Source organism: Grammomys surdaster, unplaced genomic scaffold (genome assembly GCF_004785775.1).
Source record: "Grammomys surdaster isolate TR1022 unplaced genomic scaffold, NIH_TR_1.0 126278, whole genome shotgun sequence".
In the NCBI taxonomy this organism is placed as follows: Eukaryota; Metazoa; Chordata; class Mammalia; order Rodentia; family Muridae; genus Grammomys; species Grammomys surdaster.
In genome coordinates this window covers 4,858,293-4,881,403 of record NW_021621078.1, presented here as the reverse complement: position 1 = coordinate 4,881,403, position 23,111 = coordinate 4,858,293, and the positions used below count along the sequence as shown (strand labels likewise).

At 48.9% G+C, this 23,111-nt stretch overlaps 2 protein-coding genes across 5 annotated transcripts in view; both read left to right on the top strand.

Moving 5' to 3' along the window:
• Dhrs13 (dehydrogenase/reductase 13) overlaps window positions 1–1,707 on the top strand; it is a 6,193-nt gene extending 4,486 nt beyond the window's left edge. The window contains exon 5 of the mRNA XM_028759392.1: window positions 715–1,707. Coding sequence (XP_028615225.1) covers window positions 715–1,160 — 446 coding nt within the window. The 3' untranslated portion in view covers window positions 1,161–1,707. The remainder of the gene's footprint in view (window positions 1–714) is intronic.
• A 55-nt stretch (window positions 1,708–1,762) lies between these two features.
• Flot2 (flotillin 2) lies at window positions 1,763–22,507 on the top strand. 4 transcript variants are annotated; one of them, XM_028759272.1, is made up of 12 exons: window positions 1,845–1,952; window positions 10,886–10,967; window positions 14,894–14,977; window positions 16,449–16,539; window positions 17,456–17,579; window positions 19,312–19,430; window positions 19,551–19,664; window positions 19,765–19,884; window positions 19,961–20,175; window positions 20,549–20,732; window positions 21,013–21,162; window positions 21,268–22,507. In XM_028759272.1, the coding sequence occupies exons 1-12, from the start codon at window positions 1,904–1,906 to the stop codon at window positions 21,304–21,306; spliced, it is 1,371 nt and encodes a 456-aa protein (XP_028615105.1). In that variant the 5' UTR covers window positions 1,845–1,903; the 3' UTR covers window positions 21,307–22,507. The 4 variants fall into 4 exon arrangements, with proteins under 4 accessions (XP_028615103.1, XP_028615105.1, XP_028615106.1 ...); XM_028759270.1 differs by lacking the exon at window positions 14,894–14,977 and having other exon boundaries at window positions 1,763–1,952; XM_028759273.1 differs by lacking the exons at window positions 14,894–14,977; window positions 16,449–16,539 and adding an exon at window positions 15,057–15,147.
• Window positions 22,508–23,111: the final 604 nt, after the last annotated feature.

The window sequence follows — 23,111 nt, the reverse complement described above, 5'->3', positions numbered from 1 at the left end:
GGCAGGTGGATTTCTGAGTTTGAGGCCAGCCTGGTCTACAGAAATCCACCTGCCTCTGCCTCCCAAGTGCTGGGATTAAAGGCGTGCGCCACCACCGCCTGGCCATACTGGACTTACAGAGGAGTGAGACTCTTTCTCAAAAAGAAAGGAAGAGCCGGGTGATGGTGGCTCACACCTTTAATCCCAGCACTTGGGAGGCAGAGGCAGGCGGAATTCTGAGTTCAAGAGTTCGAGGCTAGCCTGGTCTACAGAGTGAGTTCCAGGACAGCCAGGGCTACACAGAGAAACCCTGTCTCGAAAAAAACAAAACAAAAAACAAAAAAAAGAAAAGAAAGGAAGAGACCAGGGATATAGCTCAGTTGATGAAGTACCTGCCAGCATGTATACAACCCAGGGTTCAAGGCACCAGCACCAATAAAAGGGGGTGGGGAGGCGATAGAGATTGAACAGCAGAGAACAAAGGACACACTTAACCACAGCCTGGGAGATGGGACTGGTACAGGCCGTTAGGCTGGTAGGAAGGCTTTCTGTAGGAAATGGGTTAAATCACCTTGTGGGGCCCCACAAGGCAAAGTGTAGATACTTTCCCTGGAAATAAATGGTTTCCCCGGAAGCAGATTCTACAATCTGCTGCTAGCTGTTTTTTTTTTCCCTACCTGGTGCCTGGGCCCCCCACTGTCTTCCTCCACAAATCCTATTTCTTCTTGCCCACAGGACCTGTGAACTCAGAGCTCTTCCTGCGTCACCTTCCTGGATGGCTGTGTCCTATTTTGCGCCCACTGGCTTGGCTGGTGCTCCGGGCACCTCAAGGAGGTGCCCAGACACCTCTGTACTGCGCTCTGCAGGAGGGCATTGAGCCCCTCAGCGGGAGATATTTTGCCAACTGCCATGTAGAGGAGGTCTCTCCAGCTGCTAGAGATGACCAGGCTGCTCATAGGCTATGGAAAGCTACCAAGAAGCTGGCAGGGCTTGGGCCTGGAGAAGATGATGACCCTGATGAAGAGCCGGAACCTCTGGATCCCAGGGACCCATCTTCTCTGAGTGCCCTCAGCCCTGAGAAAACCACAGTTTCTGGACCTTCTGGTAGCTATCGGGGCTCACAAGACTTATCCAAATTGACACAACGAAGAATTCAGGTGAAGGATGAACCTACGCCCTAAGTTTCCTAACCCCTGGGATAGAATGCTTTTGTAGCACAGTGGGATCCCTCAAAGTCTCAGTTGTGTGCCTGGGTACTGAGGGGTTGCCACATTTACCTCGGAACCTCTTGTCATGTCCTAAACAGCCCTTTTCCTTGTGAAAGGAAATGAAGTCTACTTCCTAAGACACACTGTAACCCCAGATTCAGGGATGATATTATCAGACACTGTGTTGCTCTGGAATTTGATTTTCAGATTTCTGGGCCCTTCCTTGCGTAGTGATCTGCCCCGGGGAAGGGCTGCGGACATTGTGGTTGATGCACTGCAGATGTTAAACATTACTGACTGAATCCAGCCCTTTCCAACTTTCTAGCTAGGTAGTTAAATTTACCCCCATTTTTATGGAGGCAGAATTAGGAAAGGACTCAGGACACGGACTGGGGTTTTGAGCCCCGGGGTCTGCTGTAGGGCGAGTGCCCAAGGTGACGCAGAGCAAGGTTATACTACTGAGGTTCCCCAAAGGTGCTAAGGGGCCAAGCCCCCTGGAATAAAGCGAGCTGACTGCGGATGCGCTGGCTCCCGCCTCTTTCAACATGCCGGCCCCGCCCTCCGCCGCTACACTTCCGGCGGGGCAGCGGCCGCAGAGGGGCGCAGCCGGGCGGGGCTGGGGGAGGCGGGATAGGCTGGGCGCGGCCGGTGCTGCGGACCCGCCACAGCCCTCCAGGTCGCTGCAGCCCGAGGCCTGCTTGCCTGCCAGCGGCGCCATGGGCAATTGCCACACGGTGGGCCCCAACGAGGCACTGGTGGTCTCAGGTGAGGGGAAAGCGAGGGGTGGGTAGGAAAGGGCCGGCATGGAGTGCGGGTCCCTCGGACGCACCTGTGCCAGCCCCCGGAGAGCAGTCCTCCCTCCCACAGCACAGCCTCAGGCACCCGACCCTTCCTACGGTGGGTTTAGGGGCTTCTAACGTATGTGGGTTCCAGTGCTGGACCGCAGCTCTGGAAGGCAGGTGCCTGACGGGGAGGGGCCTGAGGCACGGGTCCCTCTTTTCCGGGTGAGGCAGGCCCGTTAATTCCGAGCAGGCTGAGACTTGCCAGGAATTACTGCCATCACCCGCCCTGCAAACGCGGGTGGGGCCTCTACAGTTGGGTAACCCGGCTCTGGCCTGTACCGCTCTAGATTACAAAATGCAGCAAGCTCTAGATTTGGCTGGATGGGGCTGTGGGACTGTAGCGTTGGGAGCCTTAAAGCGGATGTTTAAGTGGTGTATTTTGGATGTCCTAGGAGGTAGTAGCTCAAGCCACCAAGGACCCTGTTGCATGCAAGCTCGCAACTGTAACCTCTCCCCAGCATCGGCACTGATTTTCAGCCTGTATGCAGAATTCATAAGGCTGGCTGCCAAAGGGAGAGGTAGAAGCCCCGAACCAAGGCTTATAGATGCCATTCTTGGGGAGATGTAGATTTATTACTGGGCCCCAAACATAGCTTTCAGCGTTGTTTGTATCTCAAAGTCAATCCCTTTACTGAGCCAACCTCACAGTCCCTAACCAGGACCCTACTAAAGCGAGAGAAATAAGATACTGCATCTTGTTAAAGACCAGAAATCTTGGTTGGAGTCAGAAGGGAAAGCACAGAGGCTAACTTTTGGCATCCTATATCCCAGCCTCGCCTCCCTCCTCATCTTTACCCAAAGATGGCTTTTGGAGCCACATAATGGTTTGGGTAGGCTTGAATTTCCAGTTTGTTTTGTTGGGGTAGGGGGTAGTTTGTTCTTTTTGTTGGAGGCTTTGCTTTTTAGGTTAATTTTTATTTTTTTAAGTTGTATGAGTGTACGTGTGTCTGTACCTGTCAGTCTGTCTGTGGATATGCACAGGTGAGTACAAGTACCTGAAAAGGCTCCGAAGGTGTTGAACCTCCCTGGAGCCGGAGTTACAGGTGGTTGTGGGCCGTTTGATGTGGGCACTAGGAACTGAACTTAGGTCCTCTGAGAGAGCAATATGTGCTCTTAACCGTTGAGCAACCCGAATTTGTTTTGAAAGAGAGATTTGGCTTGGTGCCCCTGGCTGGAACTTTGTAAACAATGTTGGCTTGGAACTTGTAGTCATCTTCCTGCCTCTGCCTCCCCACTAATGAGATTATAGGCATACTTCACCACACTCAGCTTGGTTTTTTGTGAGCGTGCTTATGATGCTGGGAGTCAAAACCTGGGGACTCAACTGAGCTTGTCAGTTAGTGCGCCACACTCCTCAGGCATAGGAGAATTTTAGACATCAGAATCTGGGGCTAAGTAGATGGTTCAGTAGATATAGGAGACTGCCACCAAGCCTGATGATCTGAGTATAATTCCCAGGACTCATGTGTTGGAGGAAAAGAACAAATTAATGCAAGAGGTCTGCACACACATGTACATACACACAAAATAAACATTACCCCCCCACTGGGTGTGGTTGCACATGCCTTTAATCCCAGCACAAGGAAGGCAGTATCAGACAGTTCTTTGAGAGTTCCAGGACAGCCAGGGCTATGTATATATACCTTGTCCCCCTCGGAAAAAAAAATTTTTTTTTTTTTTTTTTTTTTGGTTTTTTGAGACAGGGTTTCTCTTATTACCCAGACTGTCCTGGAACTCATTCTGTAGACTAGGCTGGCCTCGAACTCAGAAATCCGCCTGTCTCTGCCTCCCAAATGCTGGGATTAAAGGCAAAATATTTCTTTAATAAATAAATTAAATCAAAGTCTGAGGCTGGAGAAATGGCACAGTTAAGAGCACTCACTGCTCTAGCAGAGGAGCCTCCTTCAGTTTCCAACATCCACATCACAGCTAACAGATAACTTCAGTTCCCAGGCACACTCCCTCTTCTGGCTTCCTTGGACACTGTACACCTGAGGTGCACAGGCATACATGCAGGCAAAAACCCACACTGCACAAAATAAAAAGAAAATCTCAAAGATAAACAAATCAGAATCTGCATTGCACTTTCTCCTGTTGTGTTTCAGGAAGCCCAGACTCTAGGCTGAGGAGACTAAAGCTTGAGTTCTGGCCTGTGGAAACTCTGGCAACTACAGGATGAGAGGCAGCCCTGGGATGGGTGGCTCTGAACCTGTCTCCAGAGCCAGTGCAGATCTGGGTTGGAAGCTGTTCTCAGGGATAGAGAGAGGAAGTCGTGCTAAGAATTGATGGGCACAGGATGTGAGGGTGAGGGAGAAACAACCTAATGTAATAGCCCCATGCTGGGCGGTGGTGGCGCACGCCTTTAATCCCAGCACTTGGGAGGCAGAGGCAGGCGGATTTCTGAGTTCGAGGCCAGCCTGGTCTACAGAGTGAGTTCCAGGACAGCCAGGACTACACAGAGAAACCCTGTCCCGAAAAAAAAAACAAATAAACAAACAAAACAAACAAAAACCAAGTAATAGCCCCGTGGCATTTGAGATGGTGTGGGGTGCTGTCCCCTCGATTTCCCAGGAGAACAGAGCAGAACAGCTGTCCGCACTGGTCTCTGTCCCTGGGACCTGCAGTTAGTGCAGAGACACTCAGCCCTGTTTCCAGAGAAGGCTGTTAATTCATTTGCTGTCCGGCCTCTCTCCTCCATTCGGTAACACAAAGCTATTCTCTCTACTTTCAGAAATTTAATTTTAGGGCTGGGAATGGAGTTTAATTGGTATTGGTGTGCACAAGGCCAGAACATATCTCTAATCCGAGGCCTTGGTTGGCGGGAAGGGAGCAGGAGAATCAGAAGTTCAATGTCAGTCTCGTCTGCTTAGAGAATTGGAGGATAGACAGGCTACATGAGATCTTATCTCAAAAAACTAAATTATTTTCCCACCTTAAAAATATTTTAGTGGCTAGAGAGATGACTCAGCAGTTAAGAGCACTGTCTGCTCTTACAGAGATCTTGAATTCAATTCCCAGCACCCACATGATACCTTACAACCATCTGTAAAAGGCCGCCTTCTGGCATGCAGGTGTACATGCAGCTGAGCACTCAAACATAAAATATAATAAACATTTTTAAATGCCAAGTGGTGTGCATGCCTTTAATTCCAGCACTTGAGAGGTAGAGGAAGATGTATCTCTGCAAGTTCAAGGTCAGCCTGGACTACAGAGAGAGTTCTAGGACAGCCAGGAATACACAGAAAAACCCTGTCTGAGAGAGAGAAAGAGAGACATAAGAAGGGAAGGAGAGAAAGGGAGGGAGGGAGGGAGGAAGAAAGATAAAATGTTTTAAAGGAACGCTGGAGAAATGGCTCAGCAGTTAAGAGTACTGGCTGCTCTTCCAGAGGACCTAAGTAAAATGCCCAGCACCTACATGGCAGCTCATACCTGCTTGTAATTCCAGTTCCAGGAGATCTGGCACCCTCACACAGACATTCATGTAGGCAGAACACCAATGCACATAAAAAGTGTTTTTTTTTTTTAAGTTTTTAATGGAGAGGCTGAGAACATTACTCTGTGGCAGAGCACTTGACTAAGCACATGTAAGAGGTAAATCTTAGCACTAATATCCATAGTGATGAATACCTAACTGTAATCTCAGCATATGCTAGGTTGAGACAAGAGGAACAGAAGAAAACAAAGGAAAGTTTTGGGATTTTTTTGAGACTGGGTCTCATATATCAGACCAGGTTGGCCTCCAACTCACAGAGATCTACCTGCCTCTTAAGTGCTAGGGTCACAGCTTAGGGGAAAAAAAATTAAATAAAACTTTTTATTTGGAAAGGGAGAACACATTTTATTTTCACTAACCATAACTGAAAGTTAATATTTCATATAATTTTTGTCAGCCATGAGCCAAGATACTACTGACAGATATTTCCCAAATACCCTGCAGTTGCAGGCCCCTGAAAAAGTCATCTGTATTTATTTCTACTTTGAAATCAAGCCAGTGATTATATCTACCATGAATTATTTTTTGTTTGATTTTTGTTTTGTACTTTGAGATAGGGTTTCTTTGTCTAGCCTTGGCTGTCCTTACTAGAACTCAAAGATACACCTGCCTCTGCCTCCCAAATGCTGGGATTAAAAGCAGGCAGATCTTTTTTTATGTGTATGTCTGTTTACCACATGACTGTCGTGCCCAAGGAAACCAGAAGAGAGTGTCAGATCCTCTGGAATTATTAATCATCAACGCTGGGAACTGAACCAAGGTCCTCTATAAAAACAAGTGCTCTCGCCGGGCAGTGGTGCCACAGGCCTTTAATCCCAGCACTCGGGAGACAGAGGCAGGCGGATTTCTGAGTTCGAGGCCAGCCTGGTCTACAGAGTGAGTTCCAGGACAGCCAGGACTACACAGAGAAACCCTGTCTCAAAAACAAAACAAAACAAAAAAAAAAAGGACAAGTGCTCTTGCTCCCTGGATCGTCTCTCTCGCTCCCATTATTTAAAGTATTAGTTAGTGTATTGTATTGTAATTTAATGCATTATTTAATGTATTAGACATATAGACATAGACTGCTGACCTAGAACGCAAAGCCCTGAGTTTGATTCCCAACACTTGTGAGGTGGAGCTAGGAGAATTAAGTTCAGAGTCATCCTCAGCTACATATCGAGTCCAAACCTGCGGCTGGAGAGACGGCTCAGCAATGAAGAGGGGGATCCTTTGTCCTCTTCCAGATTCTGTGGGTACTGCACATAATGTACACAGACATGCATGCCGCATACACATAAAATATATTTAAAAAAAAAAAGTCCAAAGCCAACCAAAAGGAAAAAAAGCCAGGTGTGATGGTACATGCCTTTATTTTTTTTTTATTTATTTTTTTGGTTTGGTTTTTCAAGACAGGGTTTCTCTGTGTAGCCCTGGCTGTCCTGGAACTCACTCTGTAGACCAGACTAGCCTCGAACTCTTGAACTCAGAAATCTGCCTGCCTCTGCCTCCCAAGTGCTGGGATTAAAGGCGTGCGCCACGACCGCCTGGAGGTACATGCCTTTAATCACAGCACTCAGGAGGCAGAGGCAGGCAGATCTCTGAGTTCAAGGCCAGTCTGGTCTTCAAAGTGAGTCCAGGACAGCCAGAGCTTGTTACATAGAGAAACCCTGTCTCAAAAAAAACAACAAAAAGTACAAAGTGAAACTAGGCACCATGAAATCCTGCTTTAAATGTTACCCTTTATACTTTTTTTTAGATATTTGAGTTGATTCATTTGTAGACATGTTTATAATGAATCCTTAGATACAGCTGGTGTATTTAAAGTATTCATTAACTGGGCATGGTGTTTCATACCTGTAATCTCAACACTGAGGAAACAGGCAATAGGCTCACCATGAGTTCCAGGCCAATTAAAACTACATAGTAAGACCCTGTTGCAAAAACAGAACAGGCTACAGAGATGGCCCAATGTGTACATTTCTTGCTCCCTAGATCCATGTAAAGTCTGGGTGCTGACAGGAGGATGTGGAACTGTTGATAGCCAGCCAGTCTAGCTAACATGGTGAGCTTCAGGTTCAGTGGAAGATTCTCAAGAACAAAAACAAAGGTGAAGTTGTTGAAGAAAGGTTCCAATGTCAACCTCTGGCCTCCACATGTGCCTGCATGGACAAAGGTGTACACATACAGTGGTGCTCTGGCTAAGACTAATCAGAAAGCTGGGAGATCCCTTTCAGGGGAAGAGGCTGCTGAGAGTAGGGGCAGCCTGCCAGGCCCCAGCTTCCTGTTACTGCCTCTGGGAACCTGGCATGTCGCCCTTGGCTACAGCCAAGCATGAACTGTGACAGGCTGTTCCCAAGGTCAGAGACTGAGTGAAAGGTAAAAGACACATCTACTAGCCTGTCCCATTTGGTCCCCCATGTGTACTACCCATTCCCACAGTGCATTTGGGAAGTCTCTTAGAGCTGGTCAGAGGCAGCCATGCACCAACCCTGATCAGAAACGGAAGATACAGGAGTTGTGATTTTTGGCCCTCTTCCAGTTTCATTTGATCCCAAGATGGTTTGGGTTTCAGAGTAACTGCCTGTCCTCAGAGGCCTCTCTTACAACACCTCCCAGGGCAGAGACGCTCCTGAGTGCCTGCTTACCTTGGAAAGCAGCACCATAGATAGGTCTTTCCACTCCAGAAAAACAGAGTTAGTGCTGGCTATGAGATCAAGGCCAGACTGAGCTGAAGAGTAAAATCCTATCTCAAAAAAAAAAAAAAAAAAGGGCAGTGGGTTGGGGGTGATGGAGAGATGGTTCTATGGTTAAGAGCACTTTTTGCTCCTAAAGGGAACCAGAGTTTGGTTCCCAGCACCCATATAAGGCAGCTCACAACTGCCACTCACTCCAGTTCTCAAGGATATGAAACTCTCCTCTAGTCTCTGTGGATGTCTGCCCTCACATGTACAATACACATAAATAAAAATAAATCTTGGGGAAAAGAAATCTGGGTATGTTGATGTATACCTTTAATCTTGGAGCTCAGAAGGCAGGTCTCTGAGTTGAGGCCAGTATGGTCTACATAGCAAGTTACAGACCACACAAGTCTATATAGTGAGACCCTGCCTAAAACCCAACCCTGAGGCTGGGGCTCAGTTCTTGCCTAGCATGCACAACCCTAGCATTGCATAAATTAGGCGTAGTGGTGTACACACAGATAGACACACAAACACATACATGTACAAGGGTAGTGGGGATATAGCTCATGTGCAAGATCCTGGGGCTGTTTGTTTGTTCTAACATTGAAAAGAAAAAACTCATAAGCCATATTTAAAATGCTCAACATGTGGCTAGTGATTACCATTATGTGTACCATAGATATATTTCCATCCGTGCAGAAAGTTTTCTTGAGTAAGAATGCTCCAGAGACTGAGGCTAGAGTAGAGCGCTTAGCTGGCATACAGAACTCGGATTCAATCCAATAGCTAAAAAGGAGAAAAAAAAAAAAAACATGTTTTTTAATTCCAGAACTTGGTAGATAGAGGTAAGCAGTCTCTGAGTTCCAGGCCAGCCAGGGCTATCATAATGGGACTCTTGTCTTTAAAAACAAAAAGTCATGGCACCAAAAGCTACACACTTGTATCAGCCACATGCCTTGCTACTGCAAGGAATACCCAGTGTGTTTTCCTTACCTCAGTATCTTCCTCCCTGAGCAAATCAGTCTCTGATTCTGTTCTGTTTTATAGTTATTGGTGATGGTTGTGGTGCTGATTAGACAGGTCCTCAGAGACATTAAAACCCAGTTACAAAAACAAACAAACAAACAAACAAAAACCCTACCTAGACCCTTGCCCTTGGGAGACAAACATCCTAAAACGTTCATAAAAACCCATTGTTGTTAACTCCAAATGTTTCCTCTTATTCATAATTTTCTATGCATTTCTTTGCACGGTAATTAACTCCCTTTTTACAGCCTTTACTGGCACTGCCTGAACTTTATCTGTGAAGGGAGTTCACCGTGAGAATTTCAGCAGTTGATTTTTTTTTTTTCATTTCTAAACAGAGAACATGTTAAGCATGGCCTCAGCCAGTTTTCAGGAACCACTTCCTTCTGAAGCCTTTCCCCTTTTCTCCCCTCATTTCCACAAGCAGGCCTTGGTTTTGAGGCCTCGATTCCCTGCCTGTTTCCACAAGGGGAGCAAGGTGATTCTGAATGCTCTAGGCTTTGGGAGTAGAGCACCAGCCCCACTGAGATGCGTCTGTCAAGCACAGCCAGTCCAGGCTGTTCCCTGGACTCCTAAGACTTCCCCACCCCTACCTGCACCTTACAGGGCTGCCCCTCCATCCCACTCCATCTGGTCCACAATGGTGAGTGAGCTTCCTGACATCCTCCCAGGATATACTTCTTCCATGTCTCACTTCCTATGAGGTTTTTAAATTTTTATTTTTCATGTATGGATGTTTTGCCTGCATGTATATGTGTGTACCATGTGTGTCTGGTGCCAGAAGAGAACATTGGCTCTCCTGATACTGGAGTTACTTATGAGCTAACATGTGATGCTGGGAATCAAACCTGGGTCCTTTTAGGTTTTTTCCCTTTTTGTTTTTGACACTGGTTTTTTGTTTGTTTGTTTGTTTGTTATGTAACAGCCCTGGCTGTCCTGGAACTCAATTTGTAGATCAGGCTGACCTGAAACTCACAGAAATCAGCCCCCTAGTACTGGGACTAAAGGTGTACACCACCATGCCCAGCTGCAAATTGTCTGTCTTAAAAACTAGGTTCTAAGTCCCTGAGGACAGGGAGAACTTGTCTTGCATTTATGTGTAATCTTAGCACCTGGCAACCAACAGTAACTGTTGTCAAATCTCAGAGCAAGTAAAGGCCAGAGTTAAACTGGGTGTAGTTGTGCACAGATTTGTAACCTCAGTACTGTGAAGGCAGAAGCAGGAAGATTTAGGATAGCCTGGGCTATTTAGTGCCAGTTTTAAAATAAAAAACAGGAAGCAAGCCAGACATGGTGTTTTATATCTATAACTCATCCTTCAGGAGGCTAAGGCAAGAGGACCATTGAGAGTTCAAGGCCAGCCTGAACTTTTCAAGTTCATATTTCCAAGACAGTTCAACAGTCAGAGAGTTTAGTAGGTAAAGGTGCTTGCCACCTAGCCTGATGACCTGTTAGATCCCCAGAACCCACATGGTGGAAGAAATGAACTAACCTCTACAAATTTTCCTCTGACTTCCACACACAGGCTATGGCACACATTCATGCATACACACAAATAAATGTAATTTAAACACAATTTTTAATATGTAAGATGGGCCAAAGTTGTTATTAGGGGATGGAGAGCAGATAGCCCCAAGAACTGACTGACCAACAGTGGTTTCCTTTGCTTCCCAGGGGGCTGTTGTGGTTCTGACTACAAACAGTATGTGTTTGGCGGCTGGGCTTGGGCGTGGTGGTGTATCTCGGACACTCAGAGGTAAGGGTCTAGGGACTCTGGACTCTTTTATCCTGGTGGGCAAGAAAGAGGAATTTCCAGTGGGCCCATTCCCTTCACCATATAGCCAGGTTAAGCACCTCCCATCCCCCATCCCACCCTCCATCTGGTAGGAGGAGGCCCCCACGAGGAGAAACAGAAACAGAAATGGGTTGCTCAGGGATACAGGGAGCACACATCAGGAAGGTCTATCCCGTGGGTCTGTCTTAGTTGGGCTTTTGTGGTAGTAATAAAATACCTTGACCAAAAGCAGCTTAGAGGGGAAGGGAAGTCTTTCTGCTTACAACTTTCAGGTCATACTCCTATCACTGAAGAAATCAGAGCAGGAACCCAAGGCAAGAACCTGGAGGCAGGAGCTGATGCAGAGCTGGGCCTTCCCACAGTCTACGGAAGCATTTTCTCAATTACCAGATATGTCTAGGTTTGTGTCAGGTTGACAAAAAAACAACCAACAAAGCTCCCCACCCCCACCTCAAGCCCCTCATTGACTGAGTGTTCTTTCCAACTGGAAGTGGTCCTGCTTTTGTCTCAAAGACTCAAAGTCATACCCAGGCAGATTCTCCCTGACTGTTCTCTCCCAGTTCCTCAGGAAGTCTTCCCAGGCACAGTCCCAGCATTCAGGAGGGCTGAGGTGGAGGGTTACTGTAAACAAAACACCTCCTAAGATACATGGCTCCAGTCCTGGTTGGCATACACAGAAAGACCCTGACTCAAAATGTCTTAATTATGCAAGACTTGATGGCGTGTGCTTGTAATCCTAAGCACTTGGAAAGTGAAGGCAGGAGAATTAGAAGTTCAAGGCCAATCTCAGCTAGCTCGAGACCAGCCTGGACTGTTTGAGACCCTATCTCAAAAAATGCATACACAGAAGTCTTAATTATACACTATTTGAAAGGAGTATACAAGCCGGGCGGTGGTGGCGCACGCCTTTAATCCCAGCACTTGGGAGGCAGAGGCAGGTGGATTTCTGAGTTCGAGGCCAGCCTGGTCTACCGAGTGAGTTCCAGGACAGCCAGGGAGAAACCCTGTCTCGAAAAAACAAAACAAAAACAAAAAAGAAAGGAGTATACAGAGAGAGAAAACATCAGGCAGAACCTACATACATCCTTTCCTATATAAGCCTTGAGACAATTCTGGCAAGGGCACAAGTCAGAATAGACATATAGTCAGAAGTGATATGTAATGGTGGGGTAGAGCAGGGTCTAGGGGTGTCAGAAATTCCTGATGGAGCCTGCCAAGATAGTCTGGAATCCTGAGTCAGTATGGAAAATCTCCAGACTAAAACCTAATAAAGGCAGGGAAGTTTCAGCTCCCAGAGTGCCCACCACCCAGCTCTCTCTGCTGGTACCTCCAGAGCTCAACATGGCCAGGTACCACCTCCCCTGCTCCCTCAATACCTACAGTCCAGAAGCATTCCAGCCAAAAATCTATCAGTACCCCCTTCCTAATGGTGAAATATAGGGCTGGTATCCCAAGGGGGTAGCAATAGAAATTCCAGCAGAAATCCCTTCCACCCAGATCCCACCAGTCAGCAAAGAGAGCCCCGAGTCTGCATGAAGTGCTGGTGCTTGAGGTCTTTGGTATCTGGGGCATACTAAGGTTGAGGGACAGGATGTGTGACAACTCTTTAACAATCACTGATTCCCAGGAACCCTTCTGCCCTGCTGTCTTCTCCTTTCACTTTAGCTTTCTTACCTAAGGGATCCTCCAGGACTCTTGTGTCCCAAGGCCAACAGTGTCATAATCAATGTGTCACACCTGGTTGGATCACCTAGCCTGCCAGAAGACACAGGAACAGCTTCCAAAGAACCCACACACCAGGCTCAGACAGCTGCACTTGCCAGAAATATGTGCTGTGTGGGTAGCCATTGTTAGGGCAATGGCCCTGTGATACCGTTCTCCACATCTCAGGTCTCCCACTCCTAGTTCTTACCCCAGGGAGCTCCAAGGCAGGAAGGCTGAGCCTCCCTGACAGGTAGGGAGTGACAGCTGAGGGGTTTGCACCTCATTCTAGGAATGAGGCTGACCTCCAGTTCAGCATGCTCCCTCCAGGTGAAGTCCTCACCTGCAGCTCTCCCCAGCCCTAGCCCACTTACGGGACATCTCTATAGCCTGGCAATTTTACTTTCCTAGCCTAGCGTAGAGACTATTCAGAGACTAGTTCTAAAGTTCGATGTAGAACTGGGCTACAAAAAGTTCAGACTGGCAGGCTATGCTATATAGACTCTGTCACAAAAAGCGGGGGTGGAGTGGGGAATGGAGGTTTGGCACAGTGGTAAAGAGCACTTGTTGCTCTTGCAGAAGACCCAAGTTCAGTTCCCAGTGCCCACTGCTGCTCACAACTGTGTGTAACTCCAGCCTCAGGGGTCTGATTCCCTCTTCTCACCTCCTCAGGAACCAGACACACATGTGGTACACAATCATTCACGCAGGCAGACACTTATACACATAAAAATAAATTTTAAAAGTCTTTAAAAACAGAGAAGAAAAGAATCAAACTTCTAACTCAGCCTCACTTTGAAGAACTTTCCACAGCCACAATATATGTCACCTCCCTATGGTGTCGGCCATTCTTCCCGAGGCTTAGGAACTCTTCTTGCTTTTCTTGCTGCAGCATCCTCACCATTCCTGAGGCCCTTGTGTGAGCAGCTCTTTCCCCCTTTTCTGAGTAATTCTTTCACCTCTGGCATCTGAGCTGCAGCCTCCCTTCCTCCCTGTTTTCCTCCCTCCTTCCCCTCCTCCTGCTCCCTTCTCTCCTTTCCCAGAAGAAAGCTCTGGTGGGTTCTTGTCTGAGCCAGGTCAAATTGTGGTAAAGTGGTTTAGTATTTGTCTTGTATGTGCAAGGCCCTGGGTTCTATTACCAGCACTGAAAATAAAAATGTAAAAACTACTCTTAGGCCTAGAGGTGCCAGTGTTAAGGGATCAGATGAAAGCAACGTTTGCATGGCTGGAGCCCCAGGCTGCAGCTGTGAACACAGCCTTTCCCACCAATGAGGTGGGAGTTCTGTGTTGCCTGTTCCTCACCAGCCTTCCCGTCCCAGTCCCATCCACCTGCTTCTGCCCATTACTCTCAGCCTCTGCTTTCCCTTCTTTGGGTTTAAGGAACCCATTCACACCATCTGTGGCCTACCGCTGCCTAAACCACTGCCCTGTACATATGCACATAGCTGGAGTGAATAACAGCCTACAGGCACCTTCTTTCCTTTCTTGCTTTAGTTGTTGGTTGATTGGTTGGTTGGTTCCCCCACCCCATCAGGAGACAGGGTTTCTCTGTGAGGCCCTGGCTGTCCTTGAACTCACTCTGTAGATCATGCTGACCTTGAACTCAGAGATCCACCTGCTTCCCAAGGGCTGGGATTAAAGGCCTGGGCCACCAACATAGCTTGTTTTCTTTACTAGAACTTGTCTTTGTCCATGGCCAACTTTGGAATCCCAGGTCTACCCCGTGACTGTTCTGGCATAAGCATTCTCTTTTTCCCAGCCTTCTTTGATCCTCTTTCCCAGTCAGACATCCCAAACTTTCTTTGGGGTTTCCTGGATTTAAATTGGTTTTTTAGTGATATTAACTCCAACCTTGAAGGTCCATACCCCAAATATGTTGAAGTATTTGCTTGCTGTGGCTTATTAATTCCCAGAGTGGCCACCTCATCCTAATTTCTAAAAACAGGTTTTCCTGTGTTAGCAGGGTGGCGATAAGGTCTAAATTCCCCAGACTATGGCAGGAATGTCTTGGGAAAATGACACTGTTGCAACCTAGGTGCCCACTGCATAGGCCTCCAGACCACTGGCCCTGGCTCTGGACACTAGCAGACCTCTTCCCTAGCCCAGTAGCTCCTCCCTGGAGAGAATTAGAAACAAGAGGCTAGAAATCCTCAGGCTAGCAAGGGGGTACCTGTGTTCTCTTACAGCCTTAGACTGCACTGGCCTGGGTGGGTAGAAACATTGAGAGCACCATACCATGCCCTAATATATCAGGCATCAGTGCTTATCTGGTAACCACTATGTGTGTTTACTGTGTCCCTTCCCACCCTTCCTGTCCCTGCCTTTCCCTATGCCCTGGCTGCTCCTCAGACTGTCTCTGGAGGTTATGACCATCCTGTGTCGCTGTGAGAATATTGAGACGTCGGAGGGGGTCCCGCTATTCGTAACAGGGGTTGCACAGGTAATAACTCGCCTGCTTCCTCCTCTATGTCTAACTTTCTCTTCCTGCCCTGCGGGGCCTGGCAGGCAGAAGCTGGATGGACTCTCCTCCTGAGAGTGAGCCTCCCTCCCTCCCTCCTCTCTGCTGCTCTGGGTGCCAGGGTAGATTCAGGCAGATTCTCCAGGTTCCTTGCCTTTGCCCCTTAAGAATACAAGTAGAAAGCATTCAAGTGATTCTGGAAGTTCTACCAGGTCACCCAGGGGGTATCATGCATCCACAGCTGGTGAGTCTGGTCTTAGCTAGATTGCTGAGCAGTTAGTTCCCAGAGCTTTCTCTGTAGAGTGCAGATTCCCATCATCCTCACTTCCTGTGTCAGCTCTGAGATCAGAAGCCCCTACCAGTTACGACTAGCACCTCCCCAGGCTGGAGGGGTTTAAACAGTACCTTGCCCTTCCTTTTCCTCAACACTAATTACCCTGCAGCCTTCTCAGGCCACTCCAGCATCCCTTCCTTACCCAGCCCTCCAGTAAGGAAGGAGAACCTCCTCGCCCACTGCCCTCCCACATTGCCTCCCATTCCGTTACTATACCTGGACCCTCTGACAGTGCCCAGGTACCTTTCAAGCTTAGGTAAGCAAACGCATGAGTAGTCAGGTCGTTGGCATACAGCAGGTCTTTCTAGAATTAATATCCTAGTGTAAACCCAGCCTGCACTTCCCATGTGACCTGCCCTGGCCCAGTATCAAAGGATTTCCTTCAAGTCATAGCCCCCACTGAGAGAAAGAGACCACACAGCTTCCCTGGCAAGGGGCAAGTGTAGGGGTATTTATATGTTGGCCTAGCAATACCCTCACCATGAGCAGAACTTTCTAGATAACCTCCTAGGGGTGTTTAGTAGGACTATCCAGGGAGTAAGTTGAGACCCCTGAGCAACACTCAAATAACACCCATGCACACCCTCCACGACAGTTGGAGTCCCAGTACCTACTTTCTGTTTCAGGACACACATACACTTACTTCTATAGCCTAGACTTTCCCTGTCCCCATTGGCCCCAGCACCACCACAGCCACATTTAAGCCAAGATGATGAATAGAAAACATATGCACACATATGCCACCCCCTTTCCTGCTTCTTCTAGAGCCACAGTTCCTACCCTGCCCTCCCTCATGGTCTTCGCATACACGGCCAGCTACATACCTCTGAAGACTCCTTTAAACTTGGACCTTTGGTCTGTCCCAGCAGAGGCAGTGAGGTACTGGACTCTTCCACACCCCAAGCCCTGGGCCCCCAGACCCATGCCCCTGTTTTGCATTTCTTGGCAGGATTTCCCTAGAGATTATGACGTTGCAGCCCCGCTGTGAGGACGTAGAGACGGCCGAGGGGGTAGCTTTAACTGTGACGGGTGTCGCCCAGGTATAGTAACTCAGCAGCCCCGCGCATGTCCATTGAGGTGCCTCGTCCCCATATTGGGATTGGGGGGGAGGAGAGGACACCAACGAGGGGATGTTTCTCTCCAAAACTCCTGTCACCTCTACAACCGGATCATCACCATTGGAACATGCCCACGTGGCACCTTGGCCACCCAGCAGAACTAACAGACACTTTCTCTCCTCAGTGACCCTCTCAAGACAAAAGCGGTGTTGAGGGCTCCTGTCTCACTAACCCACACTCATTTTTTGCAGGCATTGGACACAACAGGGTTTGGGCCTCCCTTGTTCCCTGGGCAGCCCAGTGGAAGAGATTCTGAGGCAGAGGCAGTTTGGCCTCAGCATTTCAGGAGTCAGAGGTTGCAGCTCCTCTCCCTCAGCTGGGGCCTGGGAGGGGTATCCCACCCTAACCCACCTCACCTTCACAGGGCAATGAAGTTCTCTACCTGTTATTGTCTGACAAGGGAGTTGACAGAACACCTACGGAGGCAAAGACACTGTCAGTTACATCCTAAGGACCTGTCTCCTGCCCTGTCTACTCTCTGCAACTCCATTTGTCTGTCTGTGTCCTTTTCATACTTACTCGTTGCCCCTAAGTCTGAGGGTCTCCCCTCTTAGGAAGGCAGAGGAAAGGCTGGCTATTGTGGGGACGGTAGGCTGGAGGGGTGGGATAATGAGCCCCAAGTGTGTGGGAGAAAGGCCCACTCTGGACCAGTGAAGACAGACTCCTCCGCATAGAAGTCCTGTGCTGCAGCTCTCCCTCAGGGACCTCAGAAGCCCCTTTGCAGCTTCAGGGCCAACAAGTCTGATGAGGGGTGAACAAGACTGCCAGTTTCTGCATTTCGGGGGCTGGGTCTCCATCTGCCTTCCAGCTGGCTCAGGTGTCTCTGTGTCCTCGGCAGGTGAAGATCATGACGGAGAAGGAGCTCCTGGCTGTAGCCTGTGAACAGTTCCTGGGCAAGAATGTACAGGACATTAAGAACGTCGTACTGCAGACCCTGGAGGGGCATCTACGCTCCATCCTTGGTGAGGCCCTGCCCAGACTCTGAGCCAGGGCCAGGAACATGTACATGGCTAGGCTGGAAGCCTGTCCCACTGAGGTTTGAGCTAAAACATTTTTTTAAGTTTTTAATTTCAAAACTTCAAGGACTGAAGGTATAGTTCAGTGATAATAACCATGCAAAAGGCCTTGGGCTTAATCCCCAGTGCTAGAAAAAAAAAAATAAGAACGAGCCAGGCAGTGGTGGTGCACGCCTTTTATCCCAGCACTTGGGAGGCAGAGGCAGGTAGAATTCTGAGTTCGAGGCCAGCCTGGTCTACAGAGTGAGTTCCAGGACAGCCTGGGCTACACAGAGAAACCCTGTCTCGAAAAAAAAAAAAGAAAGAAAGAAAAAGGTAGGCTTGGGGAGATAATCCCATTGGTAAAGTGCTTAACTACAAGCAGGAGAACCCCGAGTTTCATCCTCAGAACCCAAGTTTTTTTTTTTTTTTAGATGTATTTATTTATGTATTTTATGTGTATGAATGCTCTGTCTTCATGCACACCAGAAGAGGGCATCAGATCCCATGACAGATGGTTGTGAGCCACCATGTGGGTGCTAGGAATTGAACTCAGGACCTCTGGAAGAGCAGCTAGTGCTCTTAACCTCTGAACTATTTCTCCAGTCCTAGAACCCAAGTATTTTAAAAAGAGCCAGCACATGCTGGGAGTGGTGGTGCATACCTTCAATCCCAGCAGTCGGGAGGCAGAAACAGGTGGATCTCTGTAAGTCTGAGGTTGATCTACAGAGTGAATTCCAGGACACCTGGAGCTACATGAAAAAACCCTTTCCAAAAAAAAATAAAAACAGTCACTTTATAGTGATTTGATTTTTTTTTTTTTTTGATTTTTCGAGACAGGGTTTCTCTGTATATCCCTGGCTGTCCTGGAACTCACTCTGTAGACCAGGCTGGCCTCGAACTCAGAAATCTGCCTGCCTCTGCCTCCCAAGTGCTGGGATTAAAGGCATGCGCCACCACCGCCCGGCTAATAGTGAATTTTTGAGAACCTATCTCAAAAAACAAGGTAGACTATGTCTGAGGGATGACACTCAGGGTTGATCTCTTGCCTTTTTAAGTACCTGTGCACACACGTGGGTACCTACACATACAAACATACATAAAATAATACTAATGAAAATTTTAAGAGTTCAAGGCCAGCCTGGTCTACACCGTGAGTTCCAGGACAGCCAGGGCTACACAGGGAAACCCTGTCTCGAAAGGAAAAAAAAAAAAGTCACTGAAAATTTTAGGAGCTGGAGAGATGGCTCAGTGGTTAAGAGCACTTGTCTGTTCCTCCAGGGGACCTGAATTCAATTCCCAGCAACCACATGGCAGCTCACAGCTGTTTGAGGGGATCCGACACCCTCACACAGACATAAACTACCTGATGTAGGCAAAAACATCAGTGCACATAAAATAAAAGTAAATTATTTTAAATTTAAATTAAATGCACATAGAAGTAAATACATTTTTTTTGAGAATTCTTTTAAGTGAGGACTGGAAGAGGAGGATGTAGAAGTGGCAGATGGCATGCCGCTCAGATATCTGGTACTGCTTGGGACATATTTGCTCACTCAGCACAAGGAAGCTCAGTGTTAAACACTTGAAAAAGAAGCCCAGGAAGATCCAGCTCAGACTCCTTGACCCTCAGATGCTTCCTCCCGTTCTCGGCTGGCCTGGCCTCTGGAGACCGACTTATGATCCTTCTGTCCCTTAGGGACTCTGACTGTAGAGCAGATTTATCAGGACCGAGACCAGTTTGCCAAGCTGGTGCGGGAAGTGGCAGCCCCTGATGTTGGTCGTATGGGCATAGAGATCCTCAGCTTCACCATCAAGGTAAGGTGTAGGAGGGAGGCTGGACCCTCTGTGCGCCTAGAAGATGGGTACCTGCTAGGAGGGATACCCTTTGTACTTATGGCCCCTCCCTAGGACAAACGTGTCCCCTTCCTTCCTTAGGATGTTTATGACAAAGTAGACTATCTGAGCTCCCTGGGCAAGACACAGACTGCCGTGGTACAGAGAGATGCAGACATTGGTGTGGCAGAGGCAGAGCGGGACGCAGGCATCCGGGTATACAGCACTTCCCTTTCATCCCTGAGGGCAGGGAGCTCAGGATTGATGGGCCTGTGGTCCCTCAGCTAATGCTCACTACCACCCTTGCTATCCCCAGGAAGCTGAATGCAAGAAGGAGATGTTAGATGTGAAGTTCATGGCAGACACCAAGATCGCTGACTCCAAGAGAGCCTTTGAACTGCAAAAGTCAGCCTTCAGCGAGGAGGTCAACATCAAGGTGAGAAGCTAGAGGTCCCCAGGCATAGGACTCGGCGTGCTGACTGCCCTCTCACATCCCCATCTTCCTGCTACAGACAGCTGAGGCCCAGTTGGCCTATGAGCTCCAAGGGGCCCGAGAGCAGCAGAAGATCCGGCAGGAGGAGATTGAGATTGAGGTGGTACAGCGCAAGAAACAGATCGCCGTGGAGGCACAGGAGATCCTGCGCACTGACAAGGAGCTCATCGCCACAGTGCGCCGCCCTGCAGAGGCAGAGGCCCACCGCATCCAGCAGATCGCTGAAGGCGAAAAGTGAGAGCTTGGGCCCCGGAGGCAGGCTGGTCAGGCCTCTCGTAAAAGCTCAACACTTCCCAACCACAGCTTGGAAGAAGCTATGCTATCCCCGTGTCCAAGTTTGTTCCTTTCTGCAAAGCAGATAAGCTCCCAGGCATGTTGTCTGGGAAGTTCAGTAAGTTAAAGAGTCCAGGGTTCCTTGGGATAGTGCTTAGCACAGAACCCCTCACACTCGGAGTTGGAACTAGTGGCTTGTGTTCCATGAGAGCTAGCAGAACAGGGCATCACCTTCAAATGTATCCCATCCCCAACAGCCATCAGAACAGGGAGTCAGAGCGTGTGCTCGGCCCCAGCATCTCTTAACTGATCTGCGTGTCCTGGGCTCCCTCAGGGTGAAGCAAGTCCTCTTGGCACAAGCAGAAGCTGAGAAGATTCGCAAGATCGGGGAGGCAGAAGCAGCCGTCATTGAGGCAATGGGCAAGGCAGAAGCTGAGCGGATGAAGCTTAAGGCTGAGGCCTACCAGAAGTATGGGGATGCAGCCAAGATGGCCTTGGTGCTGGAGGCCTTGCCCCAGGTGAGGTTCCTTCCCACCCAAGCTTGCATTCAGAGTTATGAACACCTTGCTTGACCAATGGCAAGTGCCAGGATCTGGGCCCAGTCCATAACCTCCACACTCAGCTCAAGGGTGTGATGAAAACACTCAGCAGGTAGGCAGGAGCCCTCCTGCAGACCCAGGCTGTCTGCAGCCATTCCTTGCTGCCCGTATTGCTTTGAGTGTGTGGGACATGGAGAGGAGAAGTGGGAGAAAAGGGGAGCAGAGTCTCACTAAACCCTCCAAACACCCCATCTCCTAGATTGCTGCCAAGATCTCCGCACCCCTGACTAAAGTCGATGAGATTGTGGTTCTCAGTGGGGACAACAGCAAGGTGACATCAGAGGTGAACCGGCTGCTAGCAGAACTGCCTGCCTCTGTGCACGCCCTCACCGGTGTGGACCTCTCAAAGGTATGTACCTTCCTAACGGTGGTGGGAATCCTTAGACAGCCCACTGGACTGGAGAGGCTGGTGGCTTCAGGGCAGAAGCCCTCACACTATCTCTCATCCTTGCAGATACCCCTGATCAAGAATGCTACTGGTGCACAGGTATGAGGCTCCGGCACACTCACGGCCTCCAGCAGCTGCCTGTCCTTCCAGCGCCTGTTTTAACGTCACAGGGACAGCGAGAACATTACTGACTCTGGTGCCTTATTTTGTAGGGACCAGAAGTGCTGCGTGTTCAGGCCATCTCTGGCTGTCTTCCCTTCTCTCCTGTCTGCCTTCTCTTCCTCTCTTCCACGCCCTCACATTACTGCCACATTCATCTAGCCTGTCTCCTCATCCGCCATATGTGCCTCTTCCTCTGCCTATCTGTTCTTCTCTCCTTTCTTCCCAACTTCGCACATCATCTCCTTTAACTGAAGTTGAAGTTGTTTATGATAATCACTGTCTGTCTGTGAGGAGTGGCCCTGCTGCTCCTCAGAATCCTGGTGCCTTCAAGTTCTACATGTATCTGTCTGTCCTCCTTGGCCCTGGCAGAGCCTGGCATGGGTACAAGGGTTCTGGATAGGACATCTGCTCTCCTCTCTCCTGGTCTGAATCTCGGAGCGCTAAATGCTGTTGCAGGCAGCCCACAACCCGTACACTCTTGTCCTTTGAGGCTTGAGTGGCCGTGGCCTGTTAGCCCTAGAGTAATTCCCTTCACACACAGAGGCCCAGGCCTGCTGTCATACCTGCCCTGTCCCCTGCACCACAGAGGCCCAGAAGCAAGGCCTCCTGTCTATAGCAGCTTCCTCAGTTTACTACTGCCTTAGGAGGTCCTGCTAGTGCTCAGGGACATCCCTTCCATTGGCTTGTCCTTGATTGGTGGGTGGGTCTTAGTCTGATCCCACTAAGTCTTTCTGGGGTCACTTCTAGCTCTGTTGGGGACAGGTAAGGTTTATAGGCCTTCTTCCTGCTAGTGCATGGAGCTGTCTCAGGGGGCAGGGCTGTGCCAACCCTAAGAGAATCAAGTGCTGCAAACTGGCCAAACCTCACTCTCTCTATGTCATTTTCTTCTTGGCCAGCATAGTGGGGTTCTAGCCATGGGAAGCAGCTAAATATTCACTACTGGTGGCAGAAGAAGCCAATGCCCAAGTATCCTAGTAGGGGTGCAGGGGTATCCCATGGGCCCAGTCCCCACCCCTGGCCCTGCCCCAGCAGCCTGTGTAGCTGTTCTGCATGTGAATGCCGCATGTCTGGTCTGGGGTTTGGATATTGCACTACCCCACTGCCTGTCCCCCTCTGGTGAAAATAAAGATCTCTTATACCCACAGCGTTCATTGTGTATTCTGTGAGGAGAGAAAGTAGGGACCAAGAACCAACCACACCAGCCCTTCAGCATCAGGGTGCTCTTTCCTACCTAACCACTGGGCGGCATCAGCACACTGGCCTTGCCCTCAGTAGAGACCGGCCTTGGCACTGAGGCAAGGGGGCGGAGGATACAGAGTGGGTAACAGGTCCTCTGCCAGTCCTGAGTCTGCTGAGCAGTGCAGCCCAATTTTCAGGCTTAAGAGCATGAACTCTGATAAGGCTGCCTATATTCTAACTTAAATTTTAGTTCTGTTGTTGGTAAACAACTTAATCTTGAAGGCCTCAGTATTCTTGTAATTTGTGAGGTGTTTGCTTTGAGACAGGGTCTCATAGAGCCCAAGCTGGTCTCAGATTTGCTGTGTAATCTATCTGGCCTTGAACTCCATTTTCCTCCTGCCTTCCTAATGCTGGGATTACAGACATATGGCACCACATCTGGCAAGACTTCTTAATGTGAAAACAAAAGAGTGGGGCTGGGGAGATGATTCCATGGGTAAGAGCAGATGCTGTGCAAGCATGGGGACCTGAGTTCACATCCCCAGCACCCGTGTGAAAAACAGTGTAGC

Excerpts from the sequence above, each read along its gene's own strand:
- Flot2 (XM_028759272.1), top strand. The coding sequence starts at position 1,904 with ATGGGCAATTGCCACACGGTGGGCCCCAACGAGGCACTGGTGGTCTCA. Across the intron at positions 19,431-19,550 it reads TCCTCAGCTTCACCATCAAG|GATGTTTATGACAAAGTAGA; the intron begins GTAAGGTGTAGG and ends TTCCTTCCTTAG. Across the intron at positions 20,176-20,548 it reads CAGATCGCTGAAGGCGAAAA|GGTGAAGCAAGTCCTCTTGG; the intron begins GTGAGAGCTTGG and ends GGGCTCCCTCAG.